Source organism: Protopterus annectens, chromosome 16.part0 (genome assembly GCF_019279795.1).
Source record: "Protopterus annectens isolate FY-2018-M chromosome 16.part0, PAN1.0, whole genome shotgun sequence".
NCBI classification, from domain to species: Eukaryota; Metazoa; Chordata; order Ceratodontiformes; family Protopteridae; genus Protopterus; species Protopterus annectens.
The window spans coordinates 671,432,283-671,445,446 of record NC_056750.1 but is presented as its reverse complement, the minus strand read 5'-3'; the positions used below and the strand labels follow the sequence as shown (position 1 = coordinate 671,445,446).

Genomic DNA, 13,164 nt, shown 5'->3' with positions numbered 1-13,164 from the left:
GGGACCACCAGAAAGGTGTTGAGAATAGATAGATCCAGGATAGGGCACCAGGAACAGTCTGGAGTAGAAACCCTGCCCCCTTTGTTCTACTGGAATGGCCCTGATATGGAGAAGGAAAAGTACTTGGTTTGGAGGAAGGTCTGGCAACCCGCTTGGAGTTGGCAGTGAGTGGAAATAGAATCTGTATCCCTGGGATACAATGTCTAGAACCCATCGGTCCTGAGTAATGGACATCCAGTTTTTTGCATGAAGGGCGAGTTTTCCTCCTAGGGGTGCAAGTACTTGGGCATGGCTGGGAAGGATAATTGGAAAGTCATTGTGAACTTTTTCCATATCGGGGTGGCTTACCACTCCCTAGTTTTGAGGTGGAAACACTCCATTGTTTAGATCTCTGCATACACTGAGACTGTAGTCTTGCTGGTCTGTTTCCCCTGGGTTTGGACTGAGAAGGCCTGAGAGGGACTGGAAAGGACGAATTTTTTTGAAGACCAATGCCTACTGAATCTACGTGGCTGCACCTGTAAGAAATCTTTGACGGTTTGCATAGATTTAGCTTTTTCTTCCACCATTTTAAGAACTTCTGCTTTTGTGCCAAAAAACGCTCCGGATTTAATGGAGCATCTAGTAATTTTGCTTTGACATGATCCGGCAGAACTTGTTCCTTTAGCCAAGCATGCCTTCTCAGTACAGACCCAGTGACAGCAGCCCTGCAAGATGCTTCTAAGGCATCAAACCCACACTGCAAAGTATGTTTACTGTCTTGGTTTGCAGAATGCATTAACTCTTGTAAATCTTTATTTTCTACACAATCTGGAAGTAATACCATTTTTTGTTTAATTAGTTCCATAATATGTTGCTGGCACGTCCAACATGTGAAACTGGCAATTCAAATCCCTGATGGTAAGAGTTGCAGAGGTATATACCTTCTTACCCCATCTGTCTAAAGCTCTAGAATCCCTGTCTGAAGGGGTAAGGTTTTTAGCTGTAGTAGCCTTAATGCATTTAGGTCCCTGGGAAATGGTCTCTGCATCTGCAGCAAGAGTCTTAAAAGAGAAATTTGTGAGAGTCAGGTACTTTGTAGTACTGTTCAGGTTTTCTAGGAGGTGGTGGTAAGGTGTCAGGAGTACAACTGGACTCCAAGAAGACATCATCTACAATGTCCAGGACAGGGGGTATAGCTAGAGGCCTGTGCTGAGGCAAATCTAAAAATTCCCTAAGTCTCTTTTTGGACTGAGGATAGTGCTGGCATTCCCAGCGGAAATGCTCTCTTGAGGTATGCAAGGTTTCACCAAAAGAAAAATCCTCTGGATGGGAGGCAGAGGGAATGGATTCCTCTGCATCTGATTCCTCATAGGTAGATAAGGGTATGTCCTGGTAATCAGAAGGGTCAGAGTCATCAGACTCCTGGTCTGTAGAATCAGAAGGAAATTCAATTCTTTGTCTTTTGGCAGGGGAAGGCTGGCTTCCCCTAATTAGAGTAATAACGTCTTCAGCCATTCTAAGCATTTGTTTTTGTGGCATGGGAGCTTGAGAATGCACTTTGGACATTGGTTTTCTAGGCCTTGTGCGAACTCTGGGCCTGAGAAACCCGGTAGCTTTAGTTGGAAATTAAGTTGTCAGTTTAATATGAATATTGGTAGGCTGGAAAGCACCCTCAGAAGCCAGTGCCTGCACAGCGGCTTCGGACCCATCCAAGGTCGAGACATCCATAGGTTCCATAGGCAAAGAAGCATCTCGCTGCATACCAGACTCCGAATGGATCTCAGCAGAGGCCTGCAAATCTGTAGAAGTGGGCATCAGGGGCTGCAAAGGCGCCTCACTGAGTACCGGCGGACTGGCGACTAGCTTAGCAGAAACGTCATCGGCAGTCTTTGACCTATGCGGTCTGTCTCTCTCTCTGTGCTTTTTCGGAAGATCGGTAGTTGGATGGCTTACCAAAGCCATTTTGAAATATGGAGAAAGAGAGCGAAAGAATTTAGCTACAAAAATAGCCAGATGACGAATGGTTCGGGCGTTAAACAAGGCACAAAACCGATAGCGAGGGACGCTGTGGTCTGGGCCTAAACAGGTGATGCAGTAAGAATGAAAATCTCTGTGAGGTATTTGCTTTCCACAGGCAAGACCATTGTTAATTTTTTCTGACATCGAGAGCAAGAAAAAAGAATCCCCAACAGGGCACTTAGCTTTAGAAGACTTCAGGACTGAAACCCGAAAAAACTAAAATTTCAGGTAGTGGCTGACTGGCACTTGCGAACTGCTTCTACTTCGGGCTCCTTCTTGGCAGGAAAGACTGATGTAATGGCATCGGCTGCATGTTTTATACCTCTGATGACCTGACGTCATGGAAGAGGCGACAGCAACCGACGCAGAAATCCTAAGACTCTTGTATTTGGGCCGACTCAGGGCTACAGGCAGGCAGATAACCCAAGTGTGAGGACTGCAACAGTAAAACACAAAAAACATCAGCTGAGAAGTATAACATCAGCTGTGTGTGTCTGTTTGTGTATTCTGTTGTAGGCGAACAGACTGCTCTGATTGCTTCTATGCAAGGAAGCAAATTATACTTTGAAAAAAAAAAAAAAAACAGGAAGGCCTTGAGCACAACCCTGAAATTGAGGGGAGGCTGACTTTTTTTCTGTGACTTGTGAATGGAGGGTGGCGCAGTTTGAAATTTTCTAGCATCTGAGATCTAAACACATTAAGATGCTAACTTGTACATCTCATCACTGATGGTTGGTGGATAGCAGTATCGTGCTATATTTATAAATTAGCTGCAGTGAAACAAGTCACAGAAATCCTGTACTCCTAGCAGAGAATTTTCTAATAAATATTTTTTGTAATAGCTGTGTGCTTCTCTACTACAGCCACCTGGGAAGGGCTGGAGCTAATATTATGAGCAATGATGTGTGTGATGTGAGCCACTCAACCCAGTTAGGGCATTCCACCCCCACACACACGACAGGGTACATGATGTTGCTGAAGGCTGCATTCTACATTTCCCCATCCCATTCCCAACCCACTTAGAGCTGACGTGGCCCTAGTCCCTTTAGGTAGTATCGTGTTTTGATTCTGTGTAACTAACATGTTGTGCAGTGCTTATTCTGTGTATGTCACTGCAGTGGTACAGTCTTTCCTTGGCCTTCAATAAATAAAATAACTACATAATAATAATAATACTAATAATAATAACAATAACAATGATTAATAATAATAATAATAATAATAATAATAATAATAATAATAACTTGTTAACCAGTTAAGCTCACTTGACACACAATCCCTTTTCAGGCATGACCTGGGAACCATGTCTAGTTAAGTGACTTGCTCAAGGTCATACAGCAGGCAAATGAGGGCAAGGTAATCAAAACCTGTACACCTGTATACAGGTGCAGCAAACGGCTTAAAATACCCTGCTACTGTTTCAGGCTAAAGGATCAGAAATGCTTGTAGTACACAACTATTTTACAGCTCTGCTCATGTGGAGACTGGCTGCATACTGACCTTGGACATGCAGTTTTTTTAAGCATTTTCACATTTGTATCAAGTTCTATTCTTACTGCCACACACTGTCCATGCAACCTCCAGCTTGCTGTTCATTCTGTTACCTACCACATGGTAATACGCCTTGCACAATACTAATCAAAACCAAGCAAAAAAGGTCACGATCACTACAAGTACCTTTCCTCCAGCAAGTGTGCTTGTTAACTGTGGTTTAAAGGTCCCAGGAAATATCACTGTCATCTCTGGACTACTCACCTGTGTGATGACATATCAAATATGCGTCCTAGCACTTACTATGACAGCTCTGAATTTGTGTTTTCATCTGGCCAGGCGTAAACCTGAACAGCTGTCCCTACATTTCAGCTTCTTACTCGGCACAGTCTGAAAAAAAAAACTGAAGTTTTAATATCTCATGTTTCCACATACAAACCAGATATCCAAGTAACATCCAAGTTCTGGTTAAAATCTGAATTCAATTTCTTTATTTCTGATTATTAGAAAGATGCAACATGTTCCTTTGAGGAAAGACCGGTGTAAATTGATTGGGGAGGAGAAACTACATCACAAAGGAAATGTATTATACTCTTTAATATGATGCTGGCCATTACAAATGGCCAGTGGCAAGTGATGTTTGTCTGTGCTGGAACATTTCAAGGTACTGGTGGTGGATGGCGTTACGCATGCTCCATGGCATGTCTCAACCTTTCTTTCAATGATATCCAACATTAGGACTAAAGGGGACTGAAGGCTCGACGTGACAAGGATAATAAAATAAAAAAAATCTTTTATTCCTTCCTCATAAATGCAGAAAGGCAATACTATTGCACATGTTCCACAAAGTATTACTAATGAAGTGGAAAAATATACCACTTTTGGTTTGCTTATGCATTTGTCGTCTCTACATAGCCTGTGCCCAAGCTCATGATACACTACATAAATATGTCCTGTCACTTTATATCATTTACTTGACAGTTTGGCAAGGAAGTTTAAAGGCGTTTGCTGCAAGGTTACACTTAGATTGCTAGGCTAGACTTTAGTCGCTGCAGCAGCCATGACCGATTCTCAAAGCCTCCGTTTGCCAGCTGCACGATTCTGAGCAAGTCAGATGATCAGACATTGTTCTTGAGTCACCCCACAAAACAGAACATTTTCCTATAGGCTTAGCCAGTTAAAGTAATTATCAGCAACACCCATGAAGACCACAAATGAATGCTCACATCTCCTTATAGCCTTGATAATCCACAAAAAATAAACCCTGCATAAGCTTGACGCACCTCTTCCCAATTGTCTCCTTCCCTAAGTTTATGTGTAAAAATATGCTTACTGCAAATATGTGCCATGTAAACAGAATAGTTGGCTAAAGTATATAGAAACATTTATGTATAAAACACATACATTTGTGAGGTTTTTTTTTTTGCATCTCATCGCTTTTTGTCTTCATTTGTGTATGCATTCTGTTGCTTTTAGTTAGACTAAATCACTGTTTTGCAGATATACTCTCCAAATACTGACCCCCCCCCCCCCAGGCTGTGAGCATAGCAAGATATTACCTGGTTAAACTTAATCAATAAATGCCATAATTATGAAACCAATAAAAAGATCTTTTTCTCATGAAGAACTGTTTGCCATACCTCTCAACTGCACAGATTTTCAAAGAATGTCCAGATTTTTTACTCAAATTTTGGTTCATTTTTCATAAAATTGTGATTTTCTGGCAAATCATTGATGATTAAATAATGGCACACATTTGAGTGCCAGACTTCATACATTTCAGGAAATTCATGCCAGTGCAAAACCTGTTATTCTATTCACTTTCTATGTTTGTAACAGAAATATTTAAAAATAGGTTCATAGGTGTGTACTAGGCTAATGGCCCTGGAGCCTTTTACAAGCCTAGCCCATAGGAGTACCCTGGCATCGTTCCACCTTTCCTTAGTTCCCAGATCCTCTGTCAAGTAGAGCCAGTAGAGCCACTGGAATGATCCTCGGGGTGAATTTTCTGTCTCCCATCCACTCATCACGATTTCTCTTGAAGAGGGCTAATGAGGCACTCCGCGTGACATGTATGGGAAGCCTATTCCATAGCATCGGCAATCTCTGGGTTATGAACCTGTCCCTCCAGCTTGTTCTGTTGATTGTAGTAATGAGGTTGAGGTCTCTGGAGCGTGTAATGCGGAGGGATTGGGATTTCTTTATATGTAGCATTTCCAACAGAGCTGGGTCATACATGGCTTTGTAAGTCAAGCAAAGATCACCTCTAAGTAGGCGATATGAGACAGAGAACAGTTTTGAGTCTGTCCATACAGGACAAGTGTTTAAGGCCTAGGATCCTCTTTGTTAGGTACTTTTGCGGCCTCTCCAGTTGTTGCAGGTTTATAGTGAGGTACATGCCAAATGGGGCATTGTACTCGATGATTGGCCTAAAGAGAGGAGAGCAGAGGGAGACAATGACTTCTTTCTTCCTGGATGCAAAACCCTTAGTAATGAGATGTGCCACACAGAAGGACTTTCTGACCACAGTGGCAATGTGGTGGTCAAAAGAGAGGTTGCTGTTAACCTGTGTTTCCAGATCTCTCCAATGATGTGTTAATTCATGGGAATCAGGTTTTTCCCAAAGGGGATGATGACACATTTTTTGGTATTGAGCTTAAGGCCATGGTTCTGACACCAGTCGTTGGTCTTAGTGAGGCCTTTCTGTAGGATGTCAACATCACTTGGGGAGTTAATTATGGCTCCCAACTTGCAATCGTCTGCGAACTTTGTCAGCCAGAGTCCATTCATACTGGCCTGGACTTCAGAGAAGTAGATACCAAACAGGAGAGGATCTTGTCCGAACCCTGTGGGACCCCACTCATGACTGGGTGGCAGTCTGACTTTGAGTCAGCTACTTTCACACTGTGGGTTCTAACTGTGAGCCAGTTTGCAACCCACCTAGTGATATAGGGGTTGATGCCTAGCTTAGTGAGCTTTTCTATGATTCCTGAGTGAGGAATGGTATCAAAGGCCTTGGCCAAATCCAGGTAGGCTGTATGAACCACCTTGCCCTCATCCATAGCTCTGGAGACTGACTCAAAGAAGTCGACTGGGTTGAGCAGGCATGATCTGCCCTTCACAAAACCAAACTGTGTGGGATCCAGAGTTTGGAGATTCCTTATATCCTTGTTTATCAGGTCCATGATGATGTGTTCCATAGCTTTGCATATCAGACTTCTCAAGCTAATGGGGCAATAGTTCCTAGGGTCTGTAGTCGATCCTCCTTTGTGGGGAGGGATGACTGTAGCAGTGTGCCATTCGTAGAGACAAAGCCTGAGGTGAGGACATGATTGAAAAGGGCACACAGGTGAGGTGCCAGTTCACTCTATAGTTCATGTAGAACACAGCCAGGGATATTGTCAGGTCCCATAGAAGTTGTATTCTTGGCCTTGGACAGTACTGTTTTAACCTGTGCAGCAGTAATACTGGGTGTCTGGCAATCTACTGGTATTGTGATTGGTCCTTTGGGGGGAGAGAGAGTGGTAAAGTTGGCACTGAATTTGTCAGCCAGTATACTGGCAATATCCGTTGGCTCCGTATAGGAGATCACATTGTGCAACAGCTCCGAGCAAATCTGGGTACTGCCGTGGAGATCCTTTACATAACTATAGAAGGCCTTGTGGTTGTCTTTACTATCTGCTGCAATTCTGTTTTCACAGCTAGCTTTAGAGGATTTGATGAGGGATCTCAACTTTTTGTTGAGGCTGATAAGGGTGTTGTTCCTATTTTTGGGGCTTTGTCCCCCTATTATTTATGGCTTTGTCCAGATTTCTTGCCCTAAGAGGTTGAGAGGTATGCTGTTTGCAAATGTAATAATAGTAGCTCTATACCTAGCCAACTGAAGAAAATGTCCTCATTCTCTGATGAAAAAAATATATTCACCACTACATGCTAGATTTGTGCCATTTCTGGACAATAACATGTTAATTTGCTATATGCAGTCATTACTCTATATTAGCAAAATATGTTATTGTATGGAGAGCTACCAGAAGGCCTCTGGAATTTGTTTTTATTTTTCATTAACAACCAATTTTATTACACTGACAAAATAAGCACAGTGTCTATGACATTTTTATTCATTGAATGAGTATGCCATATGTAATATGGCCACATCTAATGTATTTTTCCCTGTTCCCCTTTCACTGGAATACATCTGGAAATGATAAACTGGTGGACATGCAGTTTTTGGACAGGAAGGATTCAAACAAACAAGTAAATCACTACATTCTAGACTACCTAAACTGCTGAACAATGAATGCAAAGATCATTAACAAGGAGTTAAAATTTAACACTGAGTAGCATCAAAGGAATATGTGGCATTCATTTAGAGATAACAAAGTAAACGTACCTAATTAACACAAAAAAGACAAAAAGTACAACATATTCTGTTTTAAAGAAATTATGACATGCAGGGCCTGCTCCCTCAAAATCAAATAAATCAGATCTACATCATTCCTGATGAAAACATGGAATTCTTTCTGTTTTTATGAATCCTATTAAAAGGAAAATAAAAATGATCACAGTAAGTACCTACCTGAATATAGTAATCAATGTGTATCAGACTGCAGCCTTCCAACATGGACTGAGGGAGTGCTGGAACAATGATCTGTTCTCTCCATTCTGCATGTTTCCAGGCTTTTACAGGGGAACCTTCAACTTCTGCTATTGTCCGAAGGTCATAGATCATTCTCTTGGATTTGTAAGTCACTTTCTATGAAGAGAGAGAGAGAGTGAGAAACAAAAGGAACCAATAGGAAAACAAGGAGGTTATATCGTTCAGTATGTAGCATATGCCAGAAGTTTCCAAATGATGCAAAGTTTTTGAACAGGGGGGGGGAAGCCGCAACCTTTCCTCATGTCTCTCTAGTTACGATTACTTGGAAGGTGCTAAATTCTTACTATTTCTCACAGACATCATTAGGTCACAGCCAAAATTCTGTTACTGTATCATTTACAGTTACCAACGTGCCAGAAGGGGGAGGAAAAAGCAGTCTACGATTCCATGTTAGTCCAATGGTACTCAGTTCCTCAAAGATCAGCCATAAAGAGATCAACTCACTGTTCAATAAGGATGTTAGGCATGACACCGAAGGATGAGGGGCAACACCCACTTCCCATTCCTCCAAGTTTACACAATCATCACAGATATCACTGCACCTTGCAGAAAACAGCAAACCCCAAAAATATCAGTTTTATTCAGTGAATGCTCATTATAACAGAATACAATTAACTGAGCACATGCCCGTCCCACAGCTTACGCATCTGTACAAAGATCGCACAACCCATCAACTGTGATGTAAAATCAGACAAAAGAAAGCACAAAAAACCCCACTCATGGACCTCAGCAATATAATCCAAACTTTATTTTAAAAGCTTTTGACCAGAGTATAAACAAGGACTTCAACAGAATGCATAACAAACACCGACCACAGCCATTAAAATAACACTGTAAAATCACAGTAAGTGTGGTCAAGTGATTTTACTAGGTTATTTAAAAACCCGATGCCTGGGTGTCCTCTGATGGAGATAAGGACTCCTGCAGGACATCCTATGTATAACAGGAGTAGAGCACTCTTGGCTAACATCAAAGACTGAAACAATACAAATTTTATGAACTCTAATCATGCTGTGACTTAGGAATGGGGTCCACTGCTGTCATGGTATTAGTAAACCAAAACACTTGGAGAAATTAAACTGGGGTGACAATGATGTTCCGTCATTGCACTAGTTGCCTGTACATCCAGGACAAATGACTGACAGCCATAAATATGACAGTTTGCAGGGTCCACTACAAGTGCTAGAAGTCCAAGAATTAAAGACCGCTGTCCCACAGCCAGGGATTCAAATGTCTTGCAGCTGCATGTGCTGTGGTTCATGCTTGAACTTTATGTTTGTGTGACCTGTGAGAGCAACATGAAGCAAGTGGAGCTGCACACCTCACCTGCACACAGAGACAAGGTTGAGTAAGGCAAGTGCGGCAGCTGTGGGGAAGGCATGGGAATGGGTGGGACATAACTTAGGTTTTCAGGCAGTGACTGGGTAGGGGATTTAGGCTGTGGGGGCAGGAGGGACTTTTAAGATTTGGGCCAATCAGGGACTTTAGGATTAGGAAGTGGAATTTTAGCTTTATTGAAAGATCAAGGACTTTAGGTTTGAGGAGAGCAGAATCTTAGGTTTAAGGATTTACTGAACTGAAGGTTAAGGAGTGGGAGTGAAATTTCAAATTCAGAGAATAAGCACAGACTTTAGCGTTAGGGAAGGAAAGGGAGAGATTTATGTTTAGGGAGCAATCAGGAATTTATGGTTAGGAACTGGGAGGAAAGTTTAAAATTTAAAGAATGAGCAGGAAATTTAGGGTTACTGTGGAGGAGTGGAGTGTGGGGGGTTAGATTTAGATACTATTAAGAAACTTTAGGTTTAGGAGGAAGTTCAGTTTTAGGTTTAAGGAGCAAGTAGGAATTTTAGGTTAAGAAGCGCAAGGGAAGTTTTATGGTTACAGTTAGATGGGATAGGAATTTTACGGTTAGACATAGGGTTCTGGTAGGTGTGTGTTTGGTGGTGGGAAGGCTACACAAGTTAGATCAGGCTAGACAGAGAGTTGTGGCACTTGCCATTTAGAGCAATTGGCATCGAGCATGTATGTCGCAAGCTAGTAACATACAAACCCTTGTTGTAGACTCTTGCTCCAGAATCACAGCTCCCAATCAGATCCCTCACTGCCCAATACTATTAATGAGCACCACTGAGGATGACTTCCAAGGAGTCAAGTGGCTCATTCACTTAACAGTCACATGCAGGGTACCCAGGAAGAGCAATGGATGAACCTGTTTGCAACAGCTCAGGGGGAGGGCAAGTTTACTGAAGTGTACTGTCAACAAAACAGGACTTGAAGAAATCACTAGCTGCTGACCATAACACACTTTTAACCACGAAACACTGATGAACAAAATCTATCTGATCAGTTGCCTCTCTCCCTTTCAAAAGAACATCATCTTTGTATTTATATTTTTAGTCAGCCATATCCTTCTTCCCTTATATTTCAGGTTCATAGGGTGTAAATTATGCTAACATCCACTAAGGCCCTTATAAGCCAAGCCGTGCAGCATAAATGTGACCAACAAATTTCATTTATATATGGTGTAATTTACTAACTGCCCCTGTCCATCAGAGACATAGGTGCCAGACCAGGGGTAAATTTCTGATTACCCATCCATTGGTCCAAGTTGCACTTAAAGAGGGATAGATGAGAACTCTGCATTACACTGACAGGATGCCTGTTTCAGAGAATGGGAATTCTTTGAGAAATGTCTCTCTTTCTCCAACATCTCCTATTTATGTTGCAAGCAAAATTTATGGTTTTGAATCTAGTAGTTCTGGTGCGTTTTGTTTTGTGGATGTGCAAATGGTTCATTGTAAGAGTCCAAGGATGCCTTGTATGCCAGGCAGAGATCACCTCTCAAAAGTCTGTCTGATACGAAGTAAAGAAACAGGCCTTTAAGGCAATCACTGCAGGACATCATGTTTACTCTCGGTATTCTTTCTGGAAGGAACCTTTGTGGACATTGCAGTTGCTGCATGTGTCTGGTCAAGTACATACAGAAAGGGGCATTATACTGTATGATGAGTCTGATGAGGGCTGAGTACAGTGGTATGATGACCATTCTGCACCTAGATGCCACACCCTTGTTATAAGTTGAGCAACACAGAAGGATTTTACTACTACCTTGGACACATGTTGGTCAAAGGATAGGTTACTATCTAAACGAGTTCCCAGATCCCAGACTAGTGAATCAACTTTTAGGAGTGTTTTACTGATGACATAGTTGCCTGGGTTGGCCAACTTCCAAAAAAGGTGCCATAATTTCTTGACATTGCCTTTTAAAAGCCATGGCTCTGGCACCAAGCTTTTTCAGTTCTGATACAGCAATTTGAGCACATTACACCTCCTATTTTGCTGAAATGAACTCTAGTATTAATTACTATATTTTTTCTATATATTATGCTGATTATGTCGCATTCATCCATCCTCTTCTTTGTTACACCATTTCTAATCAAATACAGTAGTCACTTTTTAATGCACTGTTAGCAATGCACTTTAAGCACAATTACTCAAAATCCTAAATGCCATATCACATCTTGCATCAATACTTGTTAAGATGCTTTAACAATGTTTATTTAAATGTGCTTTTTAAATGTTTATGTTTTATTTATGCTTATTATGCAGCACACAGAACTGCTTGCATGATGCCACTGGTTTAGGTTGTGGCTGAAAAAAGTTGCATACCAGCCCAACAGCTTAGTAACCAAATATTTAAACAAATGATCACAGATCTTAAGGGAAAGAGAAGTCATATGACACTTTTTCAAAAATTGCTAAGTGCCTCTTCTGTTGCGCTGAACATGCTTTAGTTGTTTATCTTTCTTCAGCTACAGATATCGTACACTACAACCATCTTCCTCAGAGTCTGAAGAATCAGTCTTTAAAAAGGAGATGTTTTCCTTTTTCTTCTTTTGCTGGGGATCTCTAAAACTGATGGGCAATCTGTGATAGGCTGCAAGTTCTTAAGGAAAAGCAAGAAATTCTGTGCCAGTTCCATCAGGTTCTGGGAGGGGGCATCGGCAGAAATTAGGGAGTAAGGCCTGACCAGTTCAGGGTGAGCCAAAATGGTACACATCTGAGGTTTCGGCACCTTGGGCCTTCTTTTATGGATAAAGTACAGTTTTGTACCTACCATAAATGTAGATGTCCGATAGGAATGCATCTGCAGTTTTTACAAATGGGTTGTCCTGTCGTCAGGCAGCCCTTCGGTCGGCCAGATTCCAAAGTCTGGGTCCGGCTTCGGCTGGTGTCGCACTTCACCCGACGTCATCGCTGCAGTTATTCGGGTATAAAGGCATCAGCCGACGCTATTTTCCTCAGTGTTTCTTGCCCCAGATGCCGGGTGCCCTCTGGGATGGCTAAATTTGGATAAATGCCAATGTTTCCAAATAGTAGAGAGCAAACACATAAAATAAGCATGTATGTACATATATACAAACAAATACACCATAATAGGTCCCCCCCAAGCTAGCTGAAGGATGGCAAATACCCTAGGAGTACCTCAGAGGGGAAGGTGGGTGGGTAATCCTGACTGCAGATGCATTCCTATCGGACATCTACATTTATGGTAGGTACAAAACTGTACTATGTCCTTCAAGGATGCATCTGCAGTCTTCTAAATGGGTAGAATACCATAGCTAAACAAGGGGAGGAGGAAAAGAGTAGAGATTATGGTGTAGCTAGGATCCCTTGCAAAACAGCAGTGGCAAAACCTGCTCGGGATCTAGAGTATAAAGGTAAATTGTAATGCTTGGCAAATGTATGCACGGAGGTCCAAGTAGCAGCCTCTATAATGTCCTTGGTAGCCACTCCTCGTAAGAAAGCTGTGGTAGTGGCTGTAGCCCTTGTGGAGTGAGGCCTGATGTTCTCTGGAGTTTTCTTTCCATGGTAGGAGTAACAAAATCTAATGCAATTTCCTATCCATTTGGAGATTGTCTGTTTTGAAATTGGCTTTCCTTCCTTTCCTGTGGCATATGCTACCAGAAGCTGGTCAGTTTTTCTATTGGACTTGGTCCTGTCCAGGTAGTAGC

General features: G+C 41.9%; 1 protein-coding gene across 1 annotated transcript in view; it reads right to left on the bottom strand.

Annotated features, from left to right (window-relative positions):
- Window positions 1–13,164, bottom strand: part of ARRDC1 (arrestin domain containing 1) — a 980,794-nt gene that overhangs the window by 143,024 nt on the left and 824,606 nt on the right. Inside the window, exon 6 of the mRNA XM_044057927.1 lies at window positions 8,069–8,245. Within this exon, the coding sequence (XP_043913862.1) occupies window positions 8,069–8,245 (177 nt within the window). The remainder of the gene's footprint in view (window positions 1–8,068; window positions 8,246–13,164) is intronic.